The sequence below is a fragment of the Phoenix dactylifera genome, chromosome 13 (genome assembly GCF_051530095.1).
Source record: "Phoenix dactylifera cultivar Ajwa chromosome 13, Ajwa_hap1_PhDact_Kaust_v1.1, whole genome shotgun sequence".
NCBI lineage: Eukaryota > Viridiplantae > Streptophyta > Magnoliopsida > Arecales > Arecaceae > Phoenix > Phoenix dactylifera.
Genome location: NC_143202.1, coordinates 5,151,152 through 5,169,816, shown reverse-complemented (window position 1 = coordinate 5,169,816; position 18,665 = coordinate 5,151,152). Strand labels below are relative to the sequence as shown.

Here is an 18,665-nt window from a genome sequence, read left to right as displayed (position 1 = left end):
TTGCAAGGGATCCAGAAGAGGAGGATGCAACTAGGCCTAATTTATATATGATGATGGAACACATATCTTCACAATTGATACAAAAGCAAATGTTGAATGATGGAAACAACATCAAAGCTGCATAATGGTTATCTTGTCAATGGGAGCAAAAGTCTTATAATTCACACTGTAGTCCTAGGTGCCATGTCCCTTTAGTTGAACATTATATTGCTTGGTGGAACCATTGTAGTCTTTGGTAAAGATGGGACCTCTACCAAGGTGCGAAGGAACAAAAAATCCAAGTTTGAGTTTGCTAAAGAGCATGGAGGTCATTATGTGTAAGCTCATGCCACCATGCATTTTTGTCATTATAGTTATATAGTAGCCATGACTCAAATGTGTTATGGTCATTGTAATGTTATAAGATACTAAGATTTGGCTATTTGGCCAAAATTTCAGTTTTCTGTAATATTTTATTAATGCATTATAGCGGTTGTGACTTCTCATAGCAATAACGCACGTAGTAATGAAATATGCTAGCTTAAAGAATTGCATAATGGTGTTATAGATCTTTTGTATGTAAGTAACATCATTTTTCTTCTCAACTTTGAGATGATCTATGTTTTTAAGAAAAAAACTATTGAAGTTGAGGTTGCCATTCCGGTCGGTACTATACTGCACTAGGCATACCGTACCATACCGAGTGCACCGTACCATAGCGGTACCAAACCGGTACATAGTCTCGTACCATGCTGACTATTATGATTATTTTAGAAAAATATATTTTTACGAAAATATGAGCATTCTAATATATAGCCTTCATTTTTCATCCCAAGGATGCCAGCTATATTAAAACTTTGGCTGTAACTTATGAGTTCATCATATTTAGTATACTTTTAATTTTATTTTTAATTGCTTTAATTTGTTTTGGCATTATTGCAGATAATGGTGGTGGGATGGACCCAGATAAAATGCGGCAATGCATGTCCTTGGGATATTCGGCGAAGTCCAAAGTAGCAAGTACTATTGGACAATGTGAGTTGCTATAGTTGACAAGTAAAAGATGCTTTGCATATTGAAATACACCTTTTCTTTTTTAAAATCGGAGGTATATTTCCTTTAAACACTTTTTTTAAACCATTTTGTTTTATCAGATGGAAATGGCTTTAAGACGAGTACCATGAGACTCGGTGCCGACGTCATTGTCTTCTCCTGTAGCCGTGCAAAAGGAGGAAGAAGGTTGTCATCTTGTTTCTAAATTACTATACAGATAGACATATGCATACATATATGCACATATATTCATACATATTTTGTAACTAAATATAGATATACTTTTGGGTAGACAGATATAGACGAACACATTCCTGATTACTTTGAAAGTTTTAAGTTTCTAAATCCTTTTGTTATTATTTTAATATACTACTGAATACATGCATCAGAACAAAAAATGCTCGGAGGATGGATATCCAAAGCTGGTATAAGATAAAAAGTTGTAATGATTTAGACTTGACTAGCAAGGAAGCCAAGTGCTTATAGTTGTGACACTAAAAAGAAAAGAAAAACTCTAGTGACAATATATATAGCTTCGTTTTGATGAATGCCTAGAAAGAGTAATACATCTGGACCGAGAAACTGGAATGTGGTTCATGGCTTTGATTGGAGAATATCTATAACGGTGACCAATGCACTCATGATCCCATCTACTTGAGTTAGGTTTTTGGTTCCTTGTTCGTCGTTCATGCATTATGAAGATGTATATCCTTAGTACCAAAAAAAAAAAAAAGACAAAAAACTTCATTTACCAGAGAAGATGTATATCCTTAGACAAGCAAAGTTTTTTTAATTCTACTGTAACAAGTTATCCATGTTATCCTAGATTTTCTTATCCTCTTTTGTAAACTTAATCACCCTTTATCTCTCTCTCTCTCTCTCTCTCTCTCTCACGCCCATGCACTCACCCTCTCCATATATTTATTTATTCAGTTTTTTAATAAAGGAATTTTATATGATACCCCCTTTAAGAATATATGATGTCATAAGCGACTATGTGAACATATAATGGTCAAATATGCGTATCCTATCAACTAGTTTTTTGAATACATGTCTTGCTTTATCATTGACATAGACAGGACAGGTGATTATTTAAAGGTCAGCCTTTCCCTCTCTCTCGCCCCCCTCCCTCCCCTATATATCGCTCATGCTATCATAGAGATGACCGTAATTTTTGGTCTATGATGTTTCAATTTGTTTGCTGATATTAAGTTGTTTCATGTTGTGTCTACGCAACATGAAACATTTATGGGGATCTGTCATCTAGGCCTACACAAAGCATTGGTATGCTGTCCTATACCTTTCTGAGGAGCACTGCCAAAGAAGATATTGTAGTTCCAATGGTAAGCCATCTCACACCAACTTTATTTCGTATGATAGTTTGTGCAGTGATGATGTATGTATTTATCCCTATTGTCTAATTGCTCTTCCTGGTGCACTTGCATGTCCTTTTATTTTTTGTCGAAGTAGAAAAACTAATATGAATTTGTTAGTGTATTGTTTATCTGATGTGAACTGTGGTAGATTGAGATTTTTTTTAAAAATATTTTCTAGGAAATATTTTTGGGCAATTGTTTTTTTTCACTAATATGTAGAAAAAATCATGCAATTTCTCATAACACATAGGAGATCTTAATTAATGTATGGAACCTGCTCATCATTGCTTCCTGCATAGTTGCTTTGGCAACTGGAAAAGTGGAAGATGGCATACTTAATTGTAAAATACCTAGATATATTTTGTTAAATATGTGCAAATTCAAGTTGTGCGGTATATGCAATGGCACAATGTTTGATCCATATTTTTCTTTTCATGACATTTAGGAACAAAATAATTTCGAAATGACAACAAAAACATAAAGTATCCATGTTACATATGTCAAGCAAGGATGAAGGTTAGGTCTTGGATACCTAGATAATCTTGCTTAGATATTGCTACCTCATGTATTAGATGGGAAATTCAACTTCTACGGCCGGTTCAGCACGTACCGTATCGGTCCGGGCTCTGACTGGTACGGTGGAGCCATAGAAATCGGTACAGGGCCTGTAAATGCAGAACCCAGTCGGAGCTGGGGAAGAAGAAGAGGAGTGAGTGAGGGGGGGGGGGGGGGGGGGAGGAAGGGAGGAGAGGCCTTCACCGCCCGTGGAGGACCGCGGGGGGCTGGCGGAGGTCGAGGGGGGCGGCAAAGCCTGCAGGGGGGCAGGGGAGCTCGCGGGGGCATGGCGGAGGCCGAGGCTGCGCCTGCATCTCCTATTTTTTTCGAAATAAGGGATCCGGCTGTGGTTTTTTAATTTGGAGATTTTTAAGTGAAGTCGGCAAGCGATTTGTCGACTTCACTTAAAAATTCTATATTTTTTTCCGCGGGCGTGGCCTTGGCCCCCACGGGCTCCGCCACCCCCCTCGGGCTCTGCCAACCCCCCCTACGGCCCTCCGCGGGCGGCAATGGCCTCTCCTCCCCCGATCATTTTCTCCTTTTCTTCCCTAGCTCCGGCTGGGTGCACGTACTTCCACGGAAAAGAGCTAGTCGGTTCGGTACCGGTTTATACCGGTCCGAACTGGAACCATACCGGTCCAATAGGCGACCGGTACGCCTACCGGTACCAGTACGACATACCTTGTCACTATAGAAAATGAAACATTGGTGCTTGGTTTTTCTGCATCTAATACACATTATGGCAATCTAGAGTTCAAGTAACAACGGAATGGGATGGCACAATTGGTCTCGTAATGTTCTGACAAGATTCTAGCATCAGAATGCCCCTCGAGTCACCGAAACACATTAAACTAAGGTTGCAAATGGGTCAGGTTGACCTATGACCCAACCCAACCTGATCCGCTTAGACCTAATTCGGACCCGATTTAAGGACTCATGGGACCGGGTCAGGTTCTAAATTGGTCCCATTCCATATTTCGGGTTGGGTCTGGGTTTATTGAGTTCTGACTTGACTTAATTGTTATATGGGTCTAATTTGAGTCTTTTGACCTATTTTCAACCCAACCCACGTAAGTTTTGTAGTTTTTATGTTAGCATATAATTGGGCAAACTTTAATTGTTGAATTTTTTAATAAGTAACGTAGGTTAAAATGTTGAAAACTATAAATGATGGAATCTCTAATTACCTTAGTTGTCAAATTTCTTGATCTTATTCTTTGTTTTATTTATTGATTTATAAATCACTAATCATAGAATAGGTTGTGCAAGTTTATTTTAATTGACGGTTTAGCCCACATATAGGTTTTAGCAGAAAATCAGTGAACTACATTTATAAACTTCATCTGTGCACAATATGGTACAAATGAAAGCATAATGCTTGGAAGCACTAGGAATTATATGCCAGAATTTGTAGAGCCATTTAATAGTGGTTTCCATCATCAATTAATTGGTTTGAAATAAATGGTGTTATCATCCCACCAATCTAAGCCTCTTAATCTGATTTTATTCATATGACATAAGGGATGTTGTGGCAAATTAGATAACTGGGTGATATCCTTGGATAGAAAGTTAGACTTTTAGATTGTAAATTGATATTGTGACTGACTTGGCATTTTATCTATGCTCTGTTTTAGTCTATTAGATATCTTTAAACATAATAATTTGTATAATCCATAGGGAATGCTCGACTTTTGGAACTCTTTTCAATTGTTTCTGACTCTTGTTGGAAAAAAATTATCGTGCTAAATGTGTCATATGCTTCCAAAGAGATACTCATCTTGTGATAAAGCTAGATTTTTTTTTTGTCCAAATTTAACTTTTTTTACTTTAGAACTCCATATGTGTGATTTGGATCTCCGATCTAGACCTGGACCTGAAATTTTTAGGTTGGGATTGGGTTATCTATGGACCCGACCCGACCTGAATGAGTTGGGTCAACAATTTTAGCCATGGACTTGACCCGATTTGATCCGATCTTCTATTGGGTTGGGTCTGGGTCCAACATTAGGGCCCCAACAAGGAATCAATGGGATCAGGGTCACTCATAACCTAGTCCATCCTGACCCATTTGCTGCCCTACATAAAATTGGAGTGTCTTGGCTTGGTTGGGTCGGTACTCACTAGCACAATATCGGTACAAACCTAGTTTGGCTGGCACCAAGCCGGTACAGATGGTGGGCTGCAATACTGAACAATCTGAGGTCCCAAGACCGAGATCATTGAGAGATGGGAGATGAGAATTCGAGAGGGAGAAAAGGGGAAAAAGATGAGAATGGTACTTACCAGAACATGAGAGGAGATGGTGGCCATGGTGTTGGTGGTATGGGGTGGTTGCAATGGTGTTACGAATGGTGATAGAAGTCATTGAGAAGGGGAGCAGATGGGAGGAGCTAAGTTGAGGTTATGGCAAGGTGTTAGGAGAGTGGAGTAACGATTTTGTTTTTTTTTTTGTAACCATTGAATCATGGTACGCTATACCGTACCGAACTGGATGGTATTAGATGTACCATACTGCATCGATTTTGTACCAGTACACAATACAAGGGGCATACTGTCCCTCGATATGCCGAATCTGCCCTATACAGTATTGTATCGATATAGTGATAGAGTGGCACCGGTACGGGACCGGTATCATGACGATGTACCTTGCATTGAATAATATAATATATAATATGAAGTATAAGAAATTATCGGTTCTATATATTTGTCTTAGTGGCAAAGGATCTGTGCAAGGTCTGCCAAACCGTGCTTAACTGGCAGGTTTGAGGTGTACTGAACCGGATCTTTTGGGGACCGACATGGTTCGGCTATAAATTTGATTTAGTTGGTTACCACTGGCTATTCGATTCACCCACCCCCCACCCCCCTGCTTGGCTGCTCGCGGTGGTCCACCCACTGTTGATGTTAGGTCCCTCCCTCCCCTCCCCTCTCTCTCTCTCTCGTGCTTGCGCTCTACTTAGGGTTAGAGTTTGCCAAGGCGGTCCTCCCCCTCCCTCTCCTCTCTCTTTCTCTCGTGTGCATGCAAGCACAGCTTAGGGTTAGGGTTTGATGAGGAGGCCCTCCCCCTTCTTCCTTCCCTCTCTCCCTCTCTCCCTGTCTTTTTCTCCCTCTCCTCTCTCTCCCTCTTCGGATCACCTCGTATCGATACATCCAAGAACGCCATGATATGGACCCGTACTGTGCTGAACCGGTTGCGAATAGGTATCCTCTTTGGTATCGTTTTGGCAAACGTTGGATTTGTGTTTAGAATAAGAGAATTGGGGTTTGAGTCTAAGATGAAACATGTTCTATTAAATTTTTTTGCTATCTAGAAAATTGCTTTTAGGGAAAAAGTATGGTGCATATGAGATTCCAACCCATGCACATAGGTGCATGGGAGTCTCCCCTTTAACCACTACAACAAAGAGGATATGGTTAGAAGAAATAGATGATATAGTTAAACTATTGAGTGAAGTAGTATTAATAAATTTGGACTTGTCAGGCATCCTAGAATTGGATTGGGAAGCTGCCACATATCATGGTCGATACGGGATGGTTGGTACTATTGCAGTATTATTAAATAACTTCTTCTACCTAGAAAATTGCTTTTGGGGGAAGATAAAGAGTGTTTTTATAAAAATTATGTAAAAAAATTGCTTTTGGGAAAAAAGATGCTGCGTCTGGGATTCCAACCTATGCAAATAGGTGCATAGGTTCTAGCACTGAGACCAATTCAACCAGTTCGAAGGGTGTCCAATTGGGCTTAATATAGAAAATTGTGGGAAAGAGAGGATCAGGGAGACCACACCCATGGTGTTGGCTTTGAAGGGGCAATCATGATGGTGCGGGGGCTGGTGGCGAGATTGGGAGGTGGGGAGAAGCAAACTGGGGAGTGTAGGGCAGCGGATAGGACTGGAGGGGTAATGGAGGTCATGGTATGAGGTTAGGGAGGCAAATTATGAGTAAAGGAGAGTTCCTTTTTCCTAAAAAAAATTAGAAATCAGTACAATATAAATATATACAAAACCACACTAAATCATTACAATATTGGACATTTGTCCTGGTGGTTGGAGGTATGTGTTTGCTATGAAAACACATGGGTCCAAATCAAAGCAATGGTATGTTTGATTGAACTTCTCCCATCTAGAAAATTAATTTTGCCAATGGCTTTTCATATGTTCTAATTAAAATTATAATAAATATTTCTTTATTATCTTGATAAAATATTTTCTCCATAAAATTATTATTTACTGTTTGGATGCATCATCAAATTATTTTTGTCATCATTCAAATTATTTCTATTTGGTTGTTTTTAAAATTTTTGCATGTTTTCTTTTTTTCCATCAGGAAGAATATTTTTTCCAATTTTTTTTGTCAATAAAATCATTATTTACTATTTTGATTATTCATTAGGATTATTTTTGTCATCATTGTTTTGTTTGAATAAATTTTTTAAAAAGGGGAGATAGCAATTATGTATTGCTAAATTGTTATTTATAAGTTCCTGTATATTATTTAATAATTTGATGAATGTATTAATTTCAGAATAATATATATAATATTTTAGAAAAGGTATACCATTAAAATTATTTGTGTGGGGGACATCAACATATTAATTTCTGCACAAAAATACCAATATGTACATAATAATTTAAGGATGTGTATAAAATATTTTTTGTTCAGAATATATATGTATCTATATATTGTGAGGATATAAATATATAATATTTATTATTTTTTTGTGCAGAATATATATATGTGTGTGTGTGTGTGTGTGTGTGTATGTATGTATTTTATAGAGAGAGAGAGAGAGAGAGAGAGAGAGAGAGAGAGAGAGAGAGGATATCAATATGTAAGATTTATTTTTTTGGGTGGTAAAAATCATATTGCAAATGGGATTCGAACCCTTGCACCTATGTGCATGGTCTTCCTTTTAATCAGGTGGACATTCATTCAAAAGAGGCAAATATTTTACTTGAAATATATAAAAAGTAACCATTTTGAAAAAAAAGGATTTTTGGGTGTCCCGATATGAAATTGGGACACTGCCTTATACCATGTGGTAGTGCAAGATGGACCTTTTCCATACTGGTCCAACAAAAGACTGGTACCACATCATGTACCAGTTTTTAAAAATTTGGGGATGATTGAGATGCCAGGGACATGCTGATTGGATGTCTAGGAGTCGAACTCCAACTAGTGAGGAGTGATATTCTCACTACAATGCAGAATATCGAGCTTTATACATCAACATTGTCATATTCATGGATTGGTTTTTTGCTTTGTAAATTTTTTTTAGTGGGATTTTTCTCTTTAAGTTCTATTGTTATATTGTTTGAACATATTAACTGAGGTGGTTGATGCTTTGTGCTTGGCAAGTAACTCTTTAGGTTGTTTTTCAAACTCATTGTTGGTTTGTTTCATATCATATCTGTCCAAGTCAAATCAGATGCTATATAGTCAACATCTACAAATCTCATATTTTGGACATAATTGCAATATTCGTAATATAACAAAACCATGGATTACTTGGAAAACAAAACTTTGTAACCTATACCAAATGTTTGAGATTAACGGAGTGTTGGTGTAGTAACATGCATCGATTTATATCATATAATACAAGCGGAGTTTGATACAACCTGCACCCACCTGCTCTTAACCTAAGCTCATTGTGCTACTTGGGACTACTACAAGGCTCAAGAATGGTTCTTGAACTCAAAGATCTAATCGTGAGCTCTGCCTATAACAGGTTGAGCTTTTAGGCTGAGATAGGTCAACTCATTAATGCCCCTAGCTGTCCCTCATGAAAGGGTGTTTTCTGTATACAATTGACTTTCATTGTTAGCTGCCTTAGTTCATCTAATTTTTAATTTGGCTAGTCTTTTTAAGTTATCTGACACTTATTTAATGGGCAGCTTTATTATGAGAAAGGACAAACTTGGAATAAGATGGTGCAATCTTCTTTAGCTGATTGGAGTACAAATCTAGAAACTATTTTACAATGGTCGCCGTATTCAAGTGAAGCAGATCTTCTTCAACAGGTGAGGCTATTATCTTAAGTAGGTGGGTAGTGGCTTTTGACATCTGCAACCATGATATGCTGCCACTATTTAGTTTTTTTTTTTTTTTTTATTGTGATGCTATTACTATAGAAACCCTCTGGATGCACTGAATTTGAGAAGTTTTCAAACGTGATACTATTATTATGTGACTATTATATTCCAACTTTTTACTACTAATGTTGTTTTTCATAATCACTACAACTTTCTCCACATTGGTGTATGGTGTCAAGGACTCATATGATGGTATAAAACAACTCTTAAACTCTAACAGATTTTGGATTGATATATTTTTTTTGAAAGGGAAACTTTCTATTATATAAACTGCAAGCCTTTAGGGAAGTTGCTTATCACTCTGGATACTATAGATACCCTCCCTTCTTCTAGTACATTAAATCTGCTTGATTTTATTTATATCTGAATGATGTTCTACTGGAGAGGCAAACCAACCAAAGTGCACGCATCAGAATGAGACAGTGTTATCTCTCTCTCTCTTTCTCTCTCTCTCTCTATATATATGTATGTATGTATGTATGTATGTATGTATAGACACACACACACACATTAATACTGTATTTATGGATGCAATTATGCATGTATCTATATATATTATTTTTTTTTGTAGTTATCCCTACTGCTTGTATTCATGAAAAAGCATTAGACGACACCATCATGAAATGGATAGCCTGCTGATCTGATGGTTCTGTCTTTTAGCTCCCAGGTAGTTGGAGACCAGATATGACATCAATGCAGTCCAAATGTTACAAGATCTTGTTTCCCCCATCTTTTTGAGTTCATAGCTAGAAAACATTAACCAGATCTCTCCTTCTTAAAAAATTGAGGCCATCTAGATATGTATATGATTATATCTACACTCAAAAAAATAATTATTAATAATTAAGCAGAAATATCAAGTTCAACAATAGCATAAATGTGAAGTCTTGTGTAGCATATATGTTGTCTGAATTATTACTTACAGTTGTTGTTCGTACTACTATTGCAGTTTAGTTCGATGAAAGATCAAGGGACACGAATAATCATATACAATCTATGGGAGGATGACCAAGGGCAGCTGGAACTTGATTTTGATGTTGATAAATATGTGAGTGCAACTCCTTAAGTTGTGAAATGTGGTTATTGATAGGTGTGTGTGTATGTACTATAATCTGGTTGCCTAGATTTCAGCTTGGACCTGGTTACCTTTGACTAGATGATGAGGGTCCGACGCCGATGATTTGAGCTATTTGATATAATTTACTACTGCTAAATGCTTACGATGCTAAAAATCATATGATTTTGACACCTCTAACCTATCTATCAAGTGGTCAAAAATTATATAGTTCAAATAACATGAAACATCGCATATTTTTTTGACCACTCATGCATAGGTAAAGGGTCTTTAAATCATATTATTTTTAGTATATAAACAGTTTAGAGGTGCTAGATCATATCCAACGGCTTGGATCATTAATGTCAAACCCCATTGTTCGATCAGAATTGCCGGATTTGAAGTCAAGTTTAGTCAACTGGATTCTAGTCTCTCTCTCTCTCTCTCTCTCTATATATATATATATATATATATATATATACACACATATACATATATGTGTGTGACCATGTGTGTATCTATATAATTTTCTTTCCCTCCCTATATATATGTATGAATCTCATTGTTTATATATATGTATATATGTGTATATTTATGTATGTATATATGTATGTTTATATACATACATACATACATATATATATATACACACACCCACATATACATATATATATATATATGTGTGTGTGTGTGTGTGTATATATAGCTGAACTTGGCACCACTTGAGTGGATCTCCACTCAGATCCGGTTAGGTTCGCATTGGAAAATGTGGGTCCTATATTGATAATTCGATCCATTTGATGTGATCTACTATCTCTTAGCCGTTTGCACACCAAAATCATATGATTTGGAGGCGTCTAGTCTATACATCAAGAGATAATATATATATATATATATATATATATATATATATATATATTCATGTTATTTAGACAGTCCAATTTTTTGACCACTTGATGTAGAAGCTAGGGATCTCCAATCACATGATTTTTAGTATGTAAGCAGTTTAGAGATAGTAGATCACATTGAATGGCTCCAGTCATTAATGTAGGACCTTTATTGTCCAATCTAAATTTGACCAGATTTTAGTGGATATCCATTCGAGTGTAGCCAAGTCTAGTTCTCTCTCTATTTGTGCGTATGTATCTAGAGCTAGTTTTCTTAATAAATTTATTTTTAGTCCTCGATGTATTATCATATTTCTTTTCTTTCTTGATTTGTAAGTGCACTCCTAACTCCTAAGAAATTTTTTTTTGGAGATGGCAGGATATTCAAGTTGGAGGTGTTAACCGCGATGAGAAAAAGATTCAAATGGCCAAACAATTTCCAAACTCCAGACATTTTCTAACATATAGACATTCCCTAAGGGTATCATCTGCACTTCTGATATACTACTTAGTAGAATTGGCACCATTTTTCTCTTTGGCTTGGTACATGCATATGTTGATCTTTTCCCCAAAACTTTATTGCTTTATTTTATTTTATTCAATTTATGACTTTGCTTGTCCTAGCCTCTACTTTTGGATAATAAGGTGGATGTTTGATGTTAGGTTGGCCACCCTTTATGAAAAGGAAATTAAACCATGAAATGATTTCTATAGAGAGGAGGATGCTGAAATAGATGTGTGGTACTAAAATAAAAGAAAAGGGTGAGGAACAGGAACATCAGCGAAGGTGTTTGTGGTTCATGAAACAAAGAAAAAGTGGAGAATTGAGATGGGTTTGGCATGTGCAACAAAAATCAAGCTCTGGTTAGGAAAGGTACTTGCATTTGTGTCAAATAGCTTGGAGTAGGGGATGATCTGAGGTAAAGTGAATGGAAGTGAGAAAGAATTTGGAAAAGCTTGCACTGAAATACACAGTAGACCTTGGTATGGGGTGGTACAGGGCCTGTACCAACCTGAACTTGTGTTTCATGTAGGTTTGCATCTGGTACAATACGGTATGCCCCGTACTGGATGGTACAGGGTGGTACGTCAAACCATAATGCTTAAAATAAATTAACAGGTAATGTAGGTAGCATGTTGTCACCTACATGCATAAAATAAATTTATATGTTGAATTATATTTTGAATAATAGTATTCTTTTGAGATACTTGTTCATCAGCAAATTGCAGATTTAGCTCAAGAAGACATGACATGGTGTATGACATGTCATAAAGGTTAATACCTCTGATCCATAACCTAGATTAAGAAACAACAAAAGCCTGCTTCTATTGCCACTATAGTGGGTTGGACTGATTGTTGGACAAATTCAACCCTTGATCAATTTCTAAAGTCTGCAATTAAATAATTTGGTAAGTTTCTGAGGTGTCTAATGGGTATTTGATTTACCATTGCATGTGAAAAAAGATTTTTTGCTGGATGTGAGTTCATGCAACACTGTTCCAAAGTAGTCCTATGTTTACTAGAAAGGAACTTGGCTCATGGTAGAGTTGCATTTGGCAAAATTATGCTCAAATTCAGGGCATAGATTAAATTTCTTGAAGGGTCAAGTTGAAACCTGCCAAATTCCTATGGGACTTTGACTTTGTTACCCTGGGCCTCACTTGTAGTCTGTTTCATCAGGGCTAATTTGGTTGTTTCAACCTAGTGAGTGTGTGAAGATTGCAGATTATTCGTTTGAATGTAAATGGTGATTAGTTACATGATTAGTGTGTCAGTGAAATTCTTGTCCATCGCATCACAAATATCCTACCATTTTTCCCTGCTAATTATATAGCACTTGCATTGCACGTGCAATTCCCAACTTTTGTATAGTTGCACGTGCAATTCACAACTTCTGTATAGTTACAGTTTATAAGCTCAATCCATGGTTGAAGTTTAAAGCATTTGCTGTCTGCAGTCTGTACAGAACAGTTTATTGTTTTATTTTTTAATTTTAGCAGCTTATTATTGGAATAGTTGATACAATCCAAGTTCCATTTGTGGTGAATACTTAATTCTATTTTTGTGCCAACTGGTTGAATTCTTTTTAGTAAAAGTTAGGGGTGAAAGTGGACCGGATAATATTGGATATGGATAAAAATTTGAGTATATGTTGCCCAAGGTGACAAGCCAAGAGGGGGGGGGGGTGAATTGGTTTTTCTAACTTTTTGATTCCTTAATCGAGTTAATTGATGAGTAAGTAATTGTAGTAAAGTAAGACAAAACACAATGCAAACACACAAGAAATATAGTGGTTCGGTGCTCTCCTAAGCACCTACGTCCACTCCCCAAGCGACCCCTTGGGAATTCACTATAATCCCGCGGATTACAGTTGGATTGTTTTTCGGGCTCACAATCCAAAAATCTTTACACTTTGGTTTTTCGGGATCACCAAAAACCTATGTTGGTTTTACGGGCTCACCAACGAACCTTCACAATTGGTTTTACGGGTTCACCAACAACCTACGTTGGTTTTACGGGCTTACCAACAACCTACGTTGATTTTACGAGCTTACCAACAACCTACAATGTTGGTTTTACGGGCTTACCAACAAACCTTACAACAAGAATAAAGAACAAGAAACTAAAGCTCCTAAATGAGCAAATAAAATAATTATGAGCTACAAAGAAGAGTTTAGAATATAGTTATCCCTTTAATAAGGCTCTTCTCTTCTTTGTCACGATTGCTTCACTCTTCAAGGGTTGGTGGAGCTCTTAATGTCTCTTGGAATCTGCTCAACCACTTTCTTTTGGCTCTTTGAATGAAGCAATTGAATGAAGCTTGCCTTGCTAGGGTTCTCTCTTGAATGCACTTGATGTATTTTCCAAAGCTTGCTTCTTCTGATGAATACTCCCTCTTAAATACTTCTCCAATCTCCAAATAGTCCTTTCTGATCGTTGGATTGAAGAAAACTAGCCGTTTATAGCCGTTGGGAGTCCAAAAAGCACTTCTGTACAACTAGCCGTTATGCTTCTGCCAGTGCTTGGGTCGACCCAAACTTTTCTTGGGTCGACCCAAACCACTGTTCATCAGACTTGGATCAGCTCAAGCTTTTTTTGGGTCGGCCCTCTCAGAAAATACAGAACCTTGTATTTCAGCCTTCCTTCACTTGGGTCGACTCAACTCTTTTTGGGTCGACTCAAGGTGGGGTCGACTCAAGTTCCATTAGGGTTGACCCTCTCAGAGATTCCAGAGACTTGTTTTCTTGAAGCTTGAAGATGGGGTCGACTCAACTTTCACTTGGGTCGACCCAAGTGCTGTTCATCCATGCCATAAGTGCTAGAATGTGCCAGAATGTTTCTAAAACGTGCTAGGGTCGACTCCATCTCTTCTAGGGTCGACTCCTACTCTGTGCCAAGTGTTCCAAAGGCGTGCCACTTCGTTCCAAGGCGTGCCAAATGTATCGGGGTCGACTCCAAACTAATTGGGGTCGACTCTAACCATGTTTTTCTGCACTTTGAAGGTTAGTTATGCACATTGAAACAACAATATGATATTCCAAGCAAATTACGATGCATGGCACAATAGAGTTTCATACCCTTAACAGTGGAAATTACCGAATTGCCCTTTTAGGTATTTTTAACGTGAAACTTTGCCAAAATGGATTCTTGAGCTTTCTACCATTCTCTATTACAAATTTTATCTCGTTTATCAATTCTTGAGAGTGGTTTTGACCATATAGTCCTAATGTATCATGAGTGTATCAAGGGTGTGTTATTTATCAATGATGTATCGAGTTAATTTGCATTTCTAATTTGATATGGCCTCAATGGTTGTGTTAATCATCAAAATAACATTATCATCCTCAATCTCCCCCTTTTTGATGATTACAAAATATTGAGTGTAAGCAAATTGGCATTCATATGAAAAGTTAGATTTAGCATTCATAAAGTACTTTTGGTTCAAGAGTTTCAAAGTAGTCTTATTTAGAGTTTGTATAAATGAACCAAAAACTCTCCCTATCCTATCCAAATGGATGCCAAATGAGTTTTAGCTTTGCTCCCCCTTACTCTTGTATTTCATTACAACAAAATTTTCAAAAGTTTGTGTCAAAGCTAGAGTTTCAAGTCATGTATCGAGGCAAGAAAAATCTCTATGATTATGTGCCAGAATTTAGATTTTCTTTTTGTCACATGTATCGAGGCAAGAAAAATCTCTATGATTATGTGCCAGAATTTAGATTTTCTTTTTGTCACATGTCTCCCCCTTAAGTATATAATATATACCTTTTATATTTTCTCCCCTATACTGTTTTTCTTGTAGAATTTGCTTCTAGTTTCTCCCTTATATTTTCTCCCTCTTTTTGTTATCATCAAAAAGAATGAATAATAATGAAATGGATAGCATTGTAATGACAATCGCAAAGATCATAATTCAAGAGAAACATTGTCTATGCCAAAAGCACTATGTTTTAGAGAAGAAATACAAACTACCACAAGAGCAAATATAAGTCAAAATAAATACAAAGTCTGGGAGATACTTTAAGAACATACTTCATGATAATGCTTTAGAGTTAATCAGCTTTAACATAATCAACATATTTCAATCTAAGCTGATTTATATTCAATTCAAAATATAAAGCATTATGAGCATATACTCAGATATTTCTTTTTCTTTTTGACAATATCAAAAAGATTGCAAAATAATGAAACATTAAGCACAAGACAATATTTCATTCAATGTATGTCAAATTATTGTAAGCATATGAATCACGTAACTCAAGGCAATAATATCAGGGCAAGATAATGAGTATAGATCAGAGCCAATTAAGGTAGTTTCAAAATTATGATGAGATTACATCAAATTTGATGATTTTAACATTCTTTTAAAGTTCTTTTACCTTTCTTTTAAAAAGAGTAAATCTGAAACAATTTCAGGGGTAACAGATATCATCAAAATCAAGGATGAAAAGTTTGGCTTTAAGAATGAGACATTTAGGATGTGAGCCAGAAGTGATATCTAAATGTAGATTCCAAAGATAGTTTTCAAATCAAGTGTAGATAGAATCTTTTTCAAGTTATTTCAAGGAGTATCAAGAATAATATTCAAAGAAAGCACGAATGAAAATCCAACACCCTTTTTTTTAAATATATTAAGTATATAGCAACATGAGAGCAATCTAATTAATTTTCAGAGTATAGTATAAGAGCAGATAAAGATCAAAACTTATATACTCGAAAAACATAAGATTATGTTGAATCCTTAATTCTTAATGACTTCAAAGTTCTTTCATGATATAAAAGTATTGGGGCATAGATACTAAAATATGAATTTATGCAATGTAGGATACATAAAATTCAGGGCTTTAGAAGTTCTTTTAAAGCTTTCTTAAAGACTTTCTTTTACTCCTTTAAAGATCATAGCATCAAAATCAATTAAAATGGATTGGCTCAGGATTGAAACATTAAAGTGCAAGCCAATAAGAGCTTATTCATAGATTCCAAAGTAAATTTCCAATACTAAGACAAATGGAATTCTTTTCAAGTGATTTACCAATTAAGTACAGATGAAAATTCAACTTTCAAAAGATATTCAATAAATCACAAAGTCTAATACCAAAATATGCTTAAATTTGATATCAGTTTTAGATCAGTTAGACATTAAAAACATACTAAAAGTTCTTTGCCAAATTTACATAGAGTAACCTTTAATGATTTAGCTTTAAGAAAATTCATTTCTCTTTCATTTATGTAAGGCTCTTGATATTAATTCATGCTTTGTAAGTAAAGCGGTTAAATTTAGAAATTGACAAGAATGAATATGAATCAAACATAAAACATTCAAAGTATGCATCAAATGTAAGTGACTTTTGAAAAAGATGCAGAATGCAAGAAGATTGAATATTTAAGGCTTTCCCTCAAAAGATACATTCTTCTTTAAATATTCTTTTCTTTTATTGAATTTCAGATTTTAAAATGAACTGAAATTTTGTGATATAGAGTGATCTAGAGTTTTTCAAAATTTATAGCAATCACTCTTTTAAGTTTTCCAAGAACAAGTTATACTTCCTCTTAACTTTTGAGAATATGCACTGAAATATTGATCTGAAAATAATTCTTTTGAAGCTCAAATTTCTTTCAAAAGCAAGTACATTTTCTTTTCTTTATGAATCATTTGAGTGAGCTAAAATATTACTAGCCTTAAGATCATTCACTCTCCTCTAAAAATAGCTTTTTCTCTTAAGGATAGAAGCACTTAATTATGTAGGAGAAAAGCATATAGAAAATCATTCAAGTGTATATTTATAAAATTCAATTTCTTAGTCATGTTTTCTTAGCAATGTATACATGTAGCACAATAAATCTTTTTAATATCAAAACAAAATCATATGCTTAGAACTATTTGTTCGCAATCAAGATTATTGAAAAACACATCATTTAGACCAATTTCAGTATACTTATAAGATAGAAAAAGATATGTTTCATATGCGTATCGGAGCAAACAACCAAGGCATCAAAATTAATTCTATTTTTCTTAAACCGTAGTTTTCATCTAGGAATTATATTGAGTTATTCTCCAAATTTTTTTTTAATTTCTTCCTTTAACCACTCAATGAACATTTTGATTATCTTCATTTGTTTTTCGGTTTTACTTTTCTATGCTCTATATTCTATTTGCTCCCTATCCGGTGGAGTTGGAAGGGGCACGAGGTACTACCACTAGCCTCCCTCTTGTTCCGTCCCTAATATACCCTGCACCGAATAGTTGGGTCAAATAGTGCCGGGTACTACCACTAGCCTCTCCATTGGCACCATCCCTATGATGAGCAATGTAGAAAGGTTAAACTTTTCTCTTTAAAAATGTTCACTCCAAACTCTTCCTATTATAGTTGATTATGGATTTTATCCCATCCAAAGGAATGCTCACATAATTCTTACAAATGTGCAGAATATATTATGCTTGTTTTGCTTTTACCTAAGAATGGAGTACTAACTTAGTTTTATTATCTTAACAGATTTTTATGAATCTTTTGATATCAATTAGATGTGATTCATTAGAATTAGTTTGATATCTTTGCATATAAGCACAAAATGAGCATATAATTTGGCCTACAAGCTGCATGATATAGTAATACAGCTTCAAACAATAAAATTACCTTGCTCATTATTTTTAAACTCTACAATATGGGGTCATAGATATACCTTTCTTCATGCCAAACTTCTGTAAGAATATTCTTGTGAACTTACTTTGGCCAATGAAGATCCCCTTTCTTATTTGTCTTAGTTTGGAGTTCGAGAGGAAAGATTAGTTCATCCATTTTACTCATTTCGAACTCACCCTGCATGAGCTTAGAAAAAAAAAACTTTACATAAAGCTTCATTAGTAGCACCATAAATAATGTCATCAATATATATTTGAGCAATTATGATATCAGAATTTTTCTTTTTGATACATAGTTTTATCACTATTACTTTCTATCAAAAAGTTACTTAATCATTCATATCATGCTCTTGGTGCTTGTTCTAAATCAAATAGTATTTTATCATGTTTGTAATGAATATTTTTCAAATATAGATGGTTATTTTTACATAAAAATTTTAATAATATAACCACACAGAAGTTCATTCTACACATTCATTTGACAAAATACAAGTCTCATAAAACAATCAAATGAAAGTGGTTATCTT

General features: G+C 35.5%; 1 protein-coding gene across 4 annotated transcripts in view; it reads left to right on the top strand.

The window, feature by feature from the left end:
• The window catches only part of LOC103696821 (protein MICRORCHIDIA 7-like), a 54,166-nt gene that overhangs the window by 10,161 nt on the left and 25,340 nt on the right, over nt 1-18,665 (top strand). For all 4 annotated transcript variants that reach the window (XM_039117594.3, XM_039117593.3, XM_088709864.2 and 1 more), the window contains exons 5-10: nt 922-1,014; nt 1,134-1,218; nt 2,300-2,375; nt 8,858-8,983; nt 10,005-10,103; nt 11,376-11,477. In XM_039117594.3, the coding sequence (XP_038973522.2) occupies nt 922-1,014; nt 1,134-1,218; nt 2,300-2,375; nt 8,858-8,983; nt 10,005-10,103; nt 11,376-11,477 (581 nt within the window). The remainder of the gene's footprint in view (nt 1-921; nt 1,015-1,133; nt 1,219-2,299; nt 2,376-8,857; nt 8,984-10,004; nt 10,104-11,375; nt 11,478-18,665) is intronic.